The 15,343-nt window shown below is 45.1% G+C and overlaps 1 protein-coding gene across 3 annotated transcripts in view; it reads right to left on the bottom strand.

Moving 5' to 3' along the window:
* Positions 1–15,343, bottom strand: part of LOC140385614 (transcription factor E2F5-like) — a 53,184-nt gene that overhangs the window by 5,312 nt on the left and 32,529 nt on the right. For 2 of the 3 annotated variants that reach the window (XM_072467946.1, XM_072467945.1), the window contains exons 6-8: positions 12,578–12,842; positions 9,664–9,873; positions 536–580 (exon numbers count right to left, since the gene is read on the bottom strand). In XM_072467946.1, coding sequence (XP_072324047.1) covers positions 536–580; positions 9,664–9,873; positions 12,578–12,842 — 520 coding nt within the window. The remainder of the gene's footprint in view (positions 1–535; positions 581–9,663; positions 9,874–12,577; positions 12,843–15,343) is intronic. The other variant, XM_072467947.1, reaches the window with a different exon arrangement.

Genomic DNA, 15,343 nt, shown 5'->3' with positions numbered 1-15,343 from the left:
TGAGGTTGTGCCCTCAGGTTCTAGTTTCTCCTACCAGTGGAAACATCCTCTCCACGTCCACTCTATCCAGGCCTCGCAGTATCCTGTAAGTTTCCTCCTCATCCTTCTAAACTCCAACAAGTACAAACCCAGAGTCCTCAACCGCTCCTTATACAACAAGCTCTTCATTTCAGGGATCATTCTTCTGAACCTCCAAGGCCAGCACATCCTTTCTTAGATATGGGGCCCAAAACTGGTCACAATACTCCAAATGGGGTCGGACCAGAGTCTTATACAGCCTCAGAAATACATCCCTGCCCTTGTATTCTACCCCTCTCAACATGAATGCTAACACTGCATTTGACCAACAGTAATATTAATTTAACTCCATCTAATGTCTTAGAAGTTACACAATGTTTTATGTTAAATGTTTAACTTTGTTGGCCAATTGAAAAATTCCCACAAACAAAACATCCATCAAAGAATGAGCAAATACAATGGTCTTTTAAAAATATATATTTTTTTTTACAGTAGTGATTGATAAGTTAGAACTTACCATCTGATGACATAAATTCATCCATAATGTCTCCATCAATAGTTCCTGAAATTAAAGAAAAGTGTACAGATTTAGTTAGAAAGAAAAAAGGTTCAAATGTCTTCTAGCCAGAGGACTCCAAAAGTATCCATTATTGGGATAATGTCTGGTCTCAAACCCCCATGCCGTGATGGTGACACTCACCCTCCGGTTTTTCAATGAAAGGCCAATTACCGGCCAGAGAGTGCAAAAACCATCCATTTAAGGATGGGAAAGAGAGCTTCAAAATTGACACAGTGGTTAGCACTGCTGCCTCACAGCGCCAGGGACCCCGGTTCAATTCCGACCTCGGGTGACTGTCTGTGTGAAGTTTCTACATTCTCCCTGTGTCTGTGTGGGTTTCCTCCGGGTGCTCAGGTTTCCTCCCACAGTCCATAGATGTGCAAGCTAAATTGCCCCTTCAGGTAGGGTTGTGGGAATAGGGCAGGGGATTGGGCCTAGGTAGGGCGATCTTTCAAAGGATCGGTTCAGACTCGATGGGCCAAATGGCCTGCTTCTGCACTGTAGGGATTCTATGAAAATGGGGTTGCCTTCTAAGCACTAACGTTTGCAACTTTAAAATGGTCACAGCTGCCAGGCTCGCCGCCTGGAGGAGGAACCACGCCAAAGGGTGGCCTGAGGCTCTTTGTAAATCAGTGTGGGTATGGGGGATGCCTTAATAGTGAAACTGAGCATTGGTCACCTGATCTGCCACCTGGAGGCCACAAGCTTTCCCAGGTCATGTCAATAGGCCCCTTCATTGGCTCAAATGGTTAACCACCACTTGCAGACAGGGCGGCGTTCTGTCCCCAACTCTGCCTCTTGGAAAATTAGGGAGGCAGGACTGTGCCAACAAAATGGCATATTGGCCAATGGCAGGAAATTCCAGGCCCATCCACCTCACCCGCCAATTACAAATTCATCTCATTCTATTTATAAAGGGATTGTTAAAGGTACATTACAATAACAGTTCAAATTTGACATTACATAAAGTGCAAATCTTTTACAGTACAGGAGTTGTAACTTTAAAAAAATAAAAATTTTTAAACTTTTAATTTTAATTAATTGACGCAATGTCAGTTAGAGGGGTGCAGTGCTCTGACTGTGAGATGTGGCAGGTCCGGGAGGCTTCCAGCGTCCCGGATGGCTTCATCTGCAGAAAGTGCACCCAACTGGAGCTCCTCACAGACCGCATGGTTCGGTTGGAGCAGCAATTGGATGCACTTAGGAGCATGCAGGTGGCAGAAAGCGTCATAGATCGCAGTTATATAAATGTGGTCACACCCAAGGTGCAGGCAGAGAAATGGGTGACCACCAGAAAGGGCAGGCAGTCAGTGCAGGAATCCCCTGTGGTTGTCCCCCTCTCGAACAGGTATACATACCCCTTTGGATACTGTCGGGGGGGATAGCCTATCAGGGGAAAACAGCAGCAGCCAGAGCAGTGGCACCACGGCTGGCTCTGATGTTCAGAAGGGAGGGTCAAAGCGCAGAAGAGCAATAGTAATAGGGGACTCTATAGTCAGGGGCACAGATAGGCGCTTCTGTGGACGTGAAAGAGACTCCAGGATGGTATGTTGCCTCCCTCGTGCCAGGGTCCAGGATGTCTCCGAACGGGTAGAGGGCATTCTGAAGGGGGAGGGCAAACAGGCAGAGGTCGTTGTACATATTGGTACTAACGACATAGGCAGGAAGGGGCATGAGGTCCTGCAGCAGGAGTTCAGGGAGCTAGGCAGAAAGTTAAAAGACAGGACCTCTAGGGTTGTAATCTCGGGATTACTCCCTGTGCCACGTGCCAGTGAGGCTAGAAATAGGAAGATAGAGCAGCTACACACGTGGCTAAACAGCTGGTGTAGGAGGGAGGGTTTCCGTTATCTGGACCACGGGGAGCTCTTCCGGGGCAGGTGCGACCTGTATAAGAAGGACGGGTTGCTTCTAAACCGGAGAGGCATAAATATCCTGGCCGCGAGGTTTGCTAGTGTCACACGGGAGGGTTTAAACTAGTATGGCAGGGGGGTGGGCACGGGAGCAATAGGTCAGAAAGTGAGAGCATTGAGGGAGAACTAGGGAATAGGGACAGTGTGGCTCTGAGGCAGAGTAGACAGGGAGAAGTTGCTGAACACAGCGGGTCTGGTGGACTGAAGTGCATATGTTTTAATGCAAGAAGTATTACAGGTAAGGCAGATGAACTTAGAGCTTGGATTAGTACTTGGAACTATGATGTTGTTGCCATTACAGAGACCTGGTTGAGGGAAGGGCAGGATTGGCAGCTAAACGTTCCAGGATTTAGATGTTTCAGGCGGGATAGAGGGGGGTGTAAAAGGGGTGGCGGAGTTGCGCTACTGGTTAGGGAGAATATCACAGCTGTACTGCGGGAGGACACCTCAGAGGGCAGTGAGGCTATATGGGTAGAGATCAGGAATAAGAAGGGTGCAGTCACAATGTTGGGGGTTTACTACAGGCCTCCCAACAGCCAGCGGGAGATAGAGGAGCAGATAGGTAGACAGATTTTGGAAAAGAGTAAAAACAACAGGGTTGTGGTGATGGGAGTCCCAATATTGACTGGGACTCACTTAGTGCCAGGGGCTTAGACGGGGCGGAGTTTGTAAGGAGCATCCAGGAGGGCTTCTTAAAACAATATGTAGACAGTCCAACTAGGGAAGGGGCGGTACTGGACCTGGTATTGGGGAATGAGCCCGGCCAGGTGGTAGAAGTTTCAGTAGGGGAGCATTTCGGGAACAGTGACTACAATTCAGTAATTTTAAAGTGCTGGTGGACAAGGATAAGAGTGGTCCTAGGATGAATGTGCTAAATTGGGGGAAGGCTAATTATAACAATATTAGGCGGGAACTGAAGAACATAGATTGGGGGCGGATGTTTGAGGGCAAATCAACATCTGACATGTGGGAGGCTTTCAAGCGTCAGTTGAAAGGGATTCAGGACCGGCATGTTCCTGTGAGGAAGAAGGATAAATACGGCAATTTTCGGAAACCTTGGATAACGAGAGATATTGTAGGCCTCGTCAAAAAGAAAAAGGAGGCATTTGTCAGGGCTAAAGGCTGGGAACAGACAAAGCCTGTGTGGAATATAAGGAAAGTAGGAAGGAACTTAAGCAAGGAGTCAGGAGGGCTAGAAGGTGTCACGAAAAGTCATTGGCAAATAGGGTTAAGGAAAATCCCAAGGCTTTTTACACGTACATAAAAAGCAAGAGGGTAGCCAGGGAAAGGGTTGGCCCACTGAAGGATAGGCAAGGGACTCTGTGTGGAGCCAGAGGAAATGGGCGTGGTACTAAATGAATACTTTGCATCAGTATTCACCAAAGAGAAGAAATTGGTAGATGTTGAGTCTGGAGAAGGGTGTGTAGATAGCCTGGGTCACATTGAGATCCAAAAAGACGAGGTGTTGGGTATCTTAAAAAATATTAAGGTAGATAAGTCCCCAGGGCCTGATGGGATCTACCCCAGAATACTGAAGGAGGCTGGAGAGGAAATTGCTGAGGCCTTGACAGAAATCTTTGGATCCTCGCTGTCTTCAGGGGAAGTCCCGGAGGACTGGAGAATAGCCAATGTTGTTCCTCTGTGTAAGAAGGGTAGCAAGGATAATCCCGGGAACTACAGGCCGGTGAGCCTTACTTCAGTGGTAGGGAAATTACTGGAGAGAATTCTTCGAGACACGATCTACTCCCATTTGGAAGCAAATGGATGTATTAGTGAGAGGCAGCATGGTTTTGTGAAGGGGAGGTCGTGTCTCACTAACTTGATAGAGTTTTTCGAGGAGGTCACTAAGATGATTGATGCAGGTAGGGCAGTAGATGTTGTCTATATGGACTTCAGTAAGGCCTTTGACAAGGTCCCTCATGGTAGACTAGTACAAAAGGTGAAGTCACACGGGATCAGGGGTGAGCTGGCAAGGTGGATACAGAACTGGCTAGGTCATAGAAGGCAGAGAGTAGCAATGGAAGGATGCTTTTCTAATCGGAGGGCTGTGACCAGTGGTGTTCCACAGGGATCAGTGCTGGGACCTTTGCTGTTTGTAGTATATATAAACGATTTGGAGGAAAATGTAACTGGTCTGATTAGTAAGTTTGCAGACGACACAAAGGTTGGTGGAATTGAGGATAGCGATGAGGACTGTCAGAGGATACAGCAGGATTTAGATTGTTTGGAGACTTGGGCGGAGAGATGGCAGATGGAGTTTAATCCGGACAAATGTGAGGTAATGCATTTTGGAAGGTCTAATGCAGGTAGGGAATATACAGTGAATGGTAGAACTCTCAAGAGTATTGAAAGTCAAAGAGATCTAGGAGTACAGGTCCACAGGTCACTGAAAGGGGCAACACAGGTGGAGAAGGTAGTCAAGAAGGCATACGGCATGCTTGCCTTCATTGGCCGGGGCATTGAGTATAAGAATTGGCAAGTCATGTTGCAGCTGTATAGAATCTTAGTTAGGCCACACTTGGAGTATAGTGTTCAATTCTGGTCGCCACACTACCAGAAGGATGTGGAGGCTTTAGAGAGGGTGCAGAAGAGATTTACCAGAATGTTGCCTGATATGGAGGGCATTAGCTATGAGGAGCGGTTGAATAAACCCGGTTTGTTCTCACTGGAACGAAGGAGGTTGAGGGGCGACCTGATAGAGGTCTACAAAATTATGAGGGGCATAGACAGAGTGGATAGTCAGAGGCTTTTCCCCGGGGTAAAGGGGTCAATTACTAGGGGGCATAGGTTTAAGGTGAGAGGGGCAAGGTTTAGAGTAGATGTACGAGGCAAGTTTTTTACGCAGAGGGTAGTGGGTGCCTGGAACCCGCTACCGGAGGTGGTGGTGGAAGCAGGGACGATAGTGACACTTAAGGGGCATCTTGACAAATACATGAATAGGATGGGAATAGAGGGATACGGACCCAGGAAGTGTAGAAGATTGTAGTTTAGTCGGGCAGCATGGTCGGCACGGGCTTGCAGGGCCTGTTCCTGTGCTGTACATTTCTTTGTTCTTTGTTGTTCTTTTTGTAACAGGTACACTCCCATGACAATAACTTGTCAAAATTTAGTCTGCAAGGAGTTGTGCAGTTCTGTCCAGACAATAGTTGACAAAGGCACTCTCATTATTTCAAGTTACTGAGTTGATATATCAGGCTGTCGATGGTTGTTACTGTTCTTGCATCCAAATGCATTCAACTGATTTGCATCTTGCCAAGAGGTAGCATATAATAGGAGAATAATTTAACAAGCTGTTAAAATGGCACAAATAATTGGGTTACAAATTTAGTATTAAACATCTATAATGTGATTTGGATCCAACACCCAATCCATTGGATATAATTGAATGCAACATAGGCTGGATAGGCAGAGAGCACATCTAGTGCTCAGTTAACCAAATTTAGAAGAATTTTAGATGTGGATCTAACTCCAGGAGTTAGCCAGATGTGCCAAAATAACTTTTTACATTCCTATGCAACTGATTGCAGGATTGACCTAAACCCATGAAGGTGGGCTGGCACTTGGTTAAATTGAAACTCAAAGCAGCAGAAGATAAAATAAATCTATAAAAACAGTTCAACAGAGGATTAATTATTTACACTTTACAGGCAGTGGATTGCATAAGATTTTCATCATTAAAAAAAACGAACACAAATGTTGCATTGTACTCAAATCCTGCATGACATAATAGTCTGCAAACTTGCTGAGTTATCTTAATTTTGGAATTAACACTTTTTTGCCAATATGTAAACAGTAGCTAAATAAATAGTTAATGTGTACAATTTGCAGGCATGTGGGCAGAATGCAAGATTTGAGTACAATGCAACATTTGTGTTCATTTTTTAAATTTGTGCAATCCACGTATTTAATGTACGACACAAGCTACACAATAATGCAACCAAAGACTCCTATCCTGGCTCCAAAGCTTTCTCAATATTTAACAGGCTTAAGTCACAAGGGTAATGGAATAGTTACTTGGATTGATGCAGTCAGAGCAACACTCAGGCAGTTAAATATCAACCAGGATATCGCTGTTTGTTTGACTGTTGCACAGGCTGCTGCATCGAACATTAATCCCCTGCACAACGTAGCAGCAGAAAGTACTATCTACAGGAAGTACTCTGAATTTAACAAACCAAATTTGACAACATCACTCAGCCTTGTGACCTCTATTCTGAGGAGAGCAAGACCACGGTCAAGGAACACCATCACCAAATTATTAATGTTGGTCAGTACTTTATGATTTGTTTAACAATCATCTCAGCTCTTGAACACAGCAATCATACTGGGCATTCCAAAGGCACTACCACATCTCTGAAACCTTGCCCAGTCAGTTAATTTTTCATACTAAAGTAAACAAGACAGCAGTCAGAGGCAAAGAACACAAATAAAAGACACTTGGCTAGCCAAAGCCTTCAAAGGCAATGCCATCTCTAAAGACAACGTACAATGCACATGAAAAATTGCCTTGATTCTTTTTTAGTGGCAGAAGACTGGTGTGCTCGCTCCAATCGGTAATAGCAAGAGTAGCGAGACAACTCATATTTGTTCAGGTCGAGATGGGACAGAAAATTTAAATATATATATATATCTTCGGCAGCAGACTACTTCAGAAAATATTTTTTTTCTGTTTCTCAAAATGGACAGAAGAACGTGAGAACGCGGAGCCCCCTTGAAATGGCTCCGCCATTCAATACGATCATGGCTGATCTCTTGGCCTCAACTCCACTTTTCTGCCTGTTCTCCATAACCATTCAACCTATCACTAATTTAAAATCTTGTCTATCTCCTCCTTAAATTTACTCAAAGTCCCAGCATCCACTGCACTCTGAGGTAGTGAATTCCACAGATTTAGGACCCTTTGAGAAGTAATTTCTCCTCACCTTTGCTTTAAATCTGCTACCCCTTATCCTAAAACTAAAACCTTTCATTCTAGATTGCCCGACAAGCGGAAGCACCCACTCCACATCTACTTTGTCAATACCTTTTATCATCTTATATAACTCTGTTAGATCTGTCATTCTTCTAAACTCGAGAGAGTAAAGGGCTAGGACAATTGCTGTGCTGATAAAATGGCTCCAGCTGATCACATGTTAGCCTCTGGGTGTTTCTGAGATGTGTGAAAGTGAACAAAGACCAACACCTCACACCTCCTGGAATGTAACATCCCTTGCATCGCATAAACAGTCCAACCAAGCCAATTTACTGGTTTTGCAGATAAGATGTCAGCCAGCTGTTTGCATCTCCTTGTCTTCAATCTGGTGCTTATGGCCCAAGCCTTACCTGTTCCAACACAAATGGCTTTCAACCAGGGGTCTCATTTAACAACCTGAAACCAATGGCACTTGACCAAGACTTGAGTTGTCTGTATTCTTTAAATAAACAAACTGTTGGAAGTTTTAGGTAGTTGTCTGACCTTTGAATAGGATTCCCCAGTCCATACCTGCACTGTCTACTATCTTACCATCAAGTAGGTGGCAGCAGAAAGAACTCTGGTCTCATCAAAACTACTGAACATTGAAACTTGTGCCTTCAAGGCTAACCCAACTCTACAAGCCTTCTTCCCTGGTGAACGTCTTGTGTCTCGAAATAAGGATTACCCTGCAACAGTCAACCTCCCATGTGAAGAAACTTTCCAACAGACTACTGGTCCTGGACTCTGGAACACATAAAACCCTAACTTGTATTTTATTGAGCTCAGCCCCTGAACCTCTTTCTTTTTCCCTTATCCATCTTTGTAATGTATGTGCACAAAAAGGGGTGGATGTTTAGAAATCCCTCTCCCGCCTGTGTGTGTAAAAATAAACCAACCCTTTTTATTTTATATTACCTTGAGTTTGCTGTGCAAGTTATCCATAGAGGATTGGAATACTCCAGATTTAAAGGCTGGGAAAAAAATATGTCACCACTTATTAGAGGAGGAAAGTGGGGCAGCAGGGTAGCATTGTGGATAGCACAATTGCTTCACAGCTCCAGGGTCCCAGGTTCGATTCCGGCTTGGGTCACTGTCTGTGTGGAGTCTGCACATCCTCCCTGTGTGCGCGTGGGTTTCCTACGGGTGCTCCGGTTTCCTCCCACAGTCCAAAGATATGCAGGTTAGGTGGATTGGCCTTGATAAATTGCCCTTAGTGTCCAAAATTGCCCTTAGTGTTGGGTGGGGTTACTGGGTTATGGGGATAGGGTGGAGGTGTGGACCTTGGGTAGGGTGCTCTTTCCAAGAGCCGGTGCAGACTCGATGGGCCGAATGGCCTCCCTCTGCACTGTAGATTCTATGAAATCTATGAAATTAAAAATCAAAAACATCTTTCTGTTAACAGATGGGTACAGTAAGAAGTCTTACAATACCAGGTTAAAGACCAACAGGTCTTTGGAGTCACTAGCTTTCGGAGCGCAGTTCCTTCATCAGGTGAGTGAAGAGGTAAGTTACACAAACACAGCATATAAAAACAAAGCCAATGATGCAAGATGATACTTTGAATGCGAGTATTTGCAGGTAATTAAGTCTTTGCAGGTAATTAAGTCTTTACAGGTCCAGACGGTGCGATTGGAGAGAGGGATAATGAGAGGTTAAAGAGGTGTGAATTGTCTCAAGTCAGGACAGTTGGTAGGATTTTGCAAGCTCAGGCTAGATGGTGGGGTTTAAATGTAGTTAAACTTAGTGAGACATGAATCCAAAGTCCCGGTTGAGGCCGTACTCCTGCGTGCAAAACCTGGCTATCAGTTTCAACTTGGCAATTCTGGCATTGTCGTGCGTCCTTAAGGCCGCCTTGGAGAATGCTTACTGTGCCCACCCCCACCCCAGTCCAACGCCAGGCATCTCCACGTTACAGATGGGTAGTGATCGGAGAAATCTATTTAAATTAACCACTCTCCTGTCCGCAATATATAGTATTGAAACAATTGCACTTGATGTATGGAACAGTATTGTGAAGCTGTTTTAATTTTTGCAGCCAAAAGTTGAGGCAGGTAAAATTTTAAATTATATTTATAATTATACTGATTATAATTATAAAATTGTCAGTTTTACCGTATACTTGAAAACAAACAAAGTTCAAGCTGAGACAAATGAGAATAAAAACAGGGACAGAAAAATAATTTTAAGCAAATTCCATAATCCTTGCCCTCGATTTTACTTACCACTTGAATCTACTGTCTTTGTTTGCTCATATGAAGTTGGAGGATGTTTGAGAATGCCCCCAACATCTATGGGAAGCAGTGATTGTAATCCGTTCTGTTCTCGTATGTTCTGTAGTGATTCAGTTGTTATCCCGTTGCAAATTTCTGGGGGGTCTGCCATGTTTGAGTAAGGGGTATCTGATGCAATAGCAGGCAGCTGTAGGCCACAATCTGATTTTAAAATAGTCATAACATTTAAATAAGCACATGGAAACAGACATTGCCTTATCTTTCCTTCCAAGAAAACGACAAATGAACAAAGAACAAAGAAATGTACAGCACAGGAACAGGCCCTTCAGCCCTCCAAGCCCGTGCCGACCATGCTGCCCGACTAAACTACAATCTTCTACACTTCCTGGGTCCGTATCCTTCTATTCCCATCCTATTCATATATTTGTCAAGATGCCCCTTAAATGTCCCTATCGTCCCTGCTTCCACTACCTCCTCCGGTAGTGAGTTCCAGGCACCCACTACCCTCTGCGTAAAAAACTTGCCTCGTACATCTACTCTAAACCTTGCCCCTCTCACCTTAAACCTATGCCCCCTAGTAATTGACCCCTCTACCCTGGGGAAAAGCCTCTGACTATCCACTCTGTCTATGCCCCTCATAATTTTATATACCTCTATCAGGTCTCCCCTCAACCTCCTTCGTTCCAGTGAGAACAAACCGAGTTTATTCAATCGCTCCTCATAGCTAATGCCCTCCATACCAGGCAACATTCTGGTAAATCTCTTCTGCACCCTCTCTAAAGCCTCCACATCCTTCTGGTAGTGTGGCGACCAGAATTGAACACTATACTCCAAGTGTGGCCTAACTAAGATTGTATACAGCTGCAACAAGACTTGCCAATTCTTATACTCAATGCCCCGGCCAATGAAGGCAAGCATGCCGTATGCCTTCTTGACTACCTTCTCCACCTGTGTTGCCCCTTTCAATGACCTGTGGACCTGTACTCCTAGATCTCTTTGACTTTCAATACTCTTGAGGGTTCTACCATTCACTGTATATACCCTACCTGCATTAGACCTTCCAAAATGCATTACCTCACATTTGTCCGGATTAAACTCCATCTGCCATCTCTCCGCCCAAGTCTCCAGGCAATCTAAATCCTGCTGTATCCTCCGACAGTCCTCATCGCTATCCGCAATTCCACCAACCTTTGTGTCGTCTGCAAACTTACTAATCAGACCAGTTACATTTTCCTCCAAATCATTTATATATACTACAAAGAGCAAAGGTCCCAGCACTGATCCCTGTGGAACACCACTGGTCACAGCCCTCCAATTAGAAAAGCATCCCTCCATTGCTACTCTCTGCCTTCTGTGGCCTAGCCAGTTCTGTATCCACCTTGCCAGCTCACCCCTGATCCCGTGCGACTTCACCTTTTGTACTAGTCTACCATGAGGGACCTTGTCAAAGGCCTTACTGAAGTCCATATAGACAACATCTACTGCCCTACCTGCATCAATCATCTTAGTGACCTCCTCGAAAAACTCTATCAAGTTAGTGAGACACGACCTCCCCTTCACAAAACCGTGCTGCCTCTCACTAATACGTCCATTTGCTTCCAAATGGGAGTAGATCCTGTCTCGAAGAATTCTCTCCAGTAATTTCCCTACCACTGAAGTAAGGCTCACCGGCCTGTAGTTCCCGGGATTATCCTTGCTACCCTTCTTAAACAGAGGAACAACATTGGCTATTCTCCAGTCCTCCGGGACTTCCCCTGAAGACAGCGAGGATCCAAAGATTTCTGTCAAGGCCTCAGCAATTTCCTCTCCAGCCTCCTTCAGTATTCTGGGGTAGATCCCATCAGGCCCTGGGGACTTATCTACCTTAATATTTTTTAAGACACCCAACACCTCGTCTTTTTGGATCACAATGTGACCCAGGCTATCTACACCCCCTTCTCCAGACTCAACATCTACCAATTCCTTCTCTTTGGTGAATACTGATGCAAAGTATTCATTTAGTACCTCGCCCATTTCCTCTGGCTCCACACATAGATTCCCTTGCCTATCCTTCAGAAGATAACAGTCGTGCTAGAACAAGGCAAATCATGATCTAAGATGACTGACGTTGCAAATGTACAAAGATTTTTTTGGAAGAATATTACTTGTATGCAATGTAGCTACAATTATTGTTGCTCCATTAGTGTGTTTATATATAATAATAATAATCTTTATTGTCACAAGTAGGCTTACATTTAACACCAATGAAGTTACTGTGAAAAGCCCCTGGTCATCACATTCCGGCGCCTGTTCGGGTACACGGAGGGAGAATTCAGAATGTCCAAATTACCTAACAAGCACGTCTTTCGGGACTTGTGGGAGGAAACTGGAGCACCCCAAGGAAACCCATCAAGACACGGGGAGAACATGCAGACTCCGCACAGAAAGTGACTCAAGCCGGGAATCGAACCTGGGACACTGGTGCTGTGAAGCAACAATGCTAACCACTGTGCGATCGCACCACCCAGAGCTATAACCTAAAAATATAGTGAAGATCCATTTTATAGAAGTGTCATACAGGAGTTGAATTTTTAAAAAAAAATCTTTCCATTAAAGGACAATTTAGCGTGGCCAATCCACCTACCCTGTATATCTTTGGTTTGTGGGGGGTGAGACCTACGCAGCACTGCAAACTCCAAGTGAACAGTGACCCGGGGCCAGGATTGAATCCGAGTCCTCGGCGCCGTGAGGTAGCAGTGCTAACCACTGCGCCACCGTGCCACCCTGGGAGCTCAAATTTTAACTTGACTTCACTTCTTCCCAATTACATATAATGACATATATCCATAGAAAAACTGTACCCAAGACTATTCATCTTTTGTACATAACTTATGCAAATGTAAGTCTCTAATTTTCCACAACTCACCAGAAGTCTGCTTAGATAAGGGTGCCTGAACAAGGTACGGTTCCTTCAGGGAGACAACTCGTTCTGACAGAAGTGGAGTTGAAGAGAATTTTTCTGGGAATGATGGTATTGCAATATCTTGTTGTGGCTGCATGAGGTCATCTGGTGGAGGAACAGGGAACACCACAGGCTTCGAGCAGTTGGACTCCTTATTAATAAGTAGAACGTGAATAGGTCCCGATTGACTTTTCAAATTGATCTGGTATTTTTTTTGTCCATTTGGCCCCTTTTATTCAGAAAACAAAAATATTTAAAATTGTTAGTACATGGTTAGTACAAATATTTCAATTTTTAAATCCATCTGATACATTAAGCCTTTTTAAAAACAAGATACCAGTTGGTCTCTTGTGTATCTGCTCACAGGATACACTCGCTAATACTAGACCATGCTTACTTAAATTTGGAGTCAGGTGTGCACCTCTCGACCCCAGGTTCAATGAAAAGCTCACCGTTGTGCAGAATCCAACTGCAACATCCTCTCCAGCTACTGGGTCTCTGATCTGATTTTTGATAATAATCCTAGCTGATCCAAGCTTCCTCGATCCTGGATTTAAGTCGATCCCGGAACTAAGACATGGTCCATTACCGGGGTGCTGCAGTGACGATTGCAATGGCCAGACCTTGCACACCTCAATGCCAGCTGGCTGTTGTGCTTCCTTAGCTCTATTATAATGCAGAAGCATCTTCGGGTTTCATCATTTAGTTGCAGGCATGAACCCTGTGCACCCCCTCGACACTGCCTCTTCCCACGCATTCCTTTCCCCCCATCTATCACTCTTCCACACTGAAAAAGGCCTTGTTTATTTTTGTTCATTACTGAAGAAGGGTTAACATTTTCTCTCTTTACAGTTGCTGTCGGAACTGTTGCATATTTCACGTAATTAATTTTTTTTCCTGATGTTTCCATTTAAAAGGTGCATGCACATTTTTGTTTCATATTTCAGAATTACTTCAAACTAAATATAATTACTTAATCCTTAAGTACATTAGAGCTGCTGTACCATAAACAGACTGCTCATTTAGACAACCTACAGGCTTACCTCAAGCAGTAGACTTTGTTATATCTATTTATAAAATCTAAACTACACTAATCCTGAAATCTAATCACTTATTTAAGCAAATACACCAGCAATAGAAATATCCCACCAACTGTAATATGACGACAAGCGGTTTCTCATTAAACTGAGTAATGTTGACCAAAATAAGATCCTCCTTCAATTAGTCTCAAGGAATATCAACATATACCTAATTAGGTACATAACACTAAGCTCAATGTCTCATTTGGTGGGATGGCACCTCCAGAAATACAACAGTCCCTTAATAAAAGGTCTGTTAAATTTATGGTAAGGGCTTGTACTCATAATCTTCTGACCCAGAACGCAGTGATACCAACTGAAACAAGGGACGTGATTCTCCGGAAAAATTTCGAAGTATGTAGCGAGCGGTAATGCCGCGAGCTTCCCGGCGCTGGGCCCAGCAAGGCCGGCAATGCAATTCAATGTTAATTGGTCCAGTTAACGAGGCCTCAAGGGCTTCCCATTGCAAATGAAGGCTCGACAGCTGATACGCCGACACTACGCTCGCCAGCCTCCCACTAACAGGGTCAATAAGCACTTAAGCTGCACTTGCTAAGCCAGTCCCAGCCAGCTTGAAACAATGGCGCCGACGTCACCAGCCCCACGATTCGGGGACGCTGACCTGGACGCTGTGGAGGCCAGGATGGATGTCCTGTTCTCCCGAGGGTCCCAGAGGGTGAGCCAGGCAACCAGTTCTGCCTGGGATGAGGTGAAGGCAACCATCAGCTCGGGGAGTGTGACCAGGAGAACTGTCCTGTAGTGCCGGAAAAAGATCAATGACCTACATCAGGCAGCACGAGTGAATGGACACCAACGCCCATTCCCCCCAAGGAAGCATCTACTCCCCCAACCCCCCAGGCGACCCCAACTCTCCCTCCACCCCCTTCAACCCTCCCTCCAACCTCCCCACCCCAACCCACTCTTCACACCACCCCCCACGACTGTGTGCCATGTGTGTGTCTAACGATGCCCTCTCTGTGTCTGCAGGAAAAACTCTCCCACAATCGGTGGGAGAGGGCCCAGACTGGCGGTGGTGTGCCGGACATAAAACTCCTCACCTCCTTCGAGGAGCGTTCCCTGGAGGTGACTGGGGTGGCCGAGGACAGATCAGTCACCCACACGGAGGCTGGCGGACGCCGCAGAGAACAAAGAACAATACAGCACAGGAACAGGCCCTTCGCCCTCCAAGCCTGCGCCGACCATTGTACCTGCCTAAACTAAACCATCCGCACTTATGGAGTCCGTATCATTCCATTCCCACCCTATTCATACATTTGTCTATATGCTCCTTAAATGCTGCTATTGTACCTGCTCCCACCACCTCCCCAGGCAGCGCGTTCCATATATTTACCACCCTCTGTGTACAAAACGTGCCTCGTACATCTGCTTTAAACTTTTCCCCATGCACTTTAAACCTATGTGCCCTACTACTTGACTCTCCTAGCCTACGAAAGAGCATCTGACTATCCACTCTGTCCATGCCACTCATAATGTTGTAGACCTCTATCAGATCGCCTCTCAACCTCCGTCATTCCAATGAGAACAGACCGAGTTTATCTAACCTCTCCTCATAGCTAATGCCCTCCATACCAGGCAACATCCTAGTAAACCGCTTCTGTACCCTCCCCAAAGCATCCACATCCTTCTGGTA

The sequence above is a fragment of the Scyliorhinus torazame genome, chromosome 11 (genome assembly GCF_047496885.1).
Source record: "Scyliorhinus torazame isolate Kashiwa2021f chromosome 11, sScyTor2.1, whole genome shotgun sequence".
Lineage (NCBI taxonomy): Eukaryota > Metazoa > Chordata > Chondrichthyes > Carcharhiniformes > Scyliorhinidae > Scyliorhinus > Scyliorhinus torazame.
This window is presented reverse-complemented; position numbering and strand designations above follow the sequence as displayed.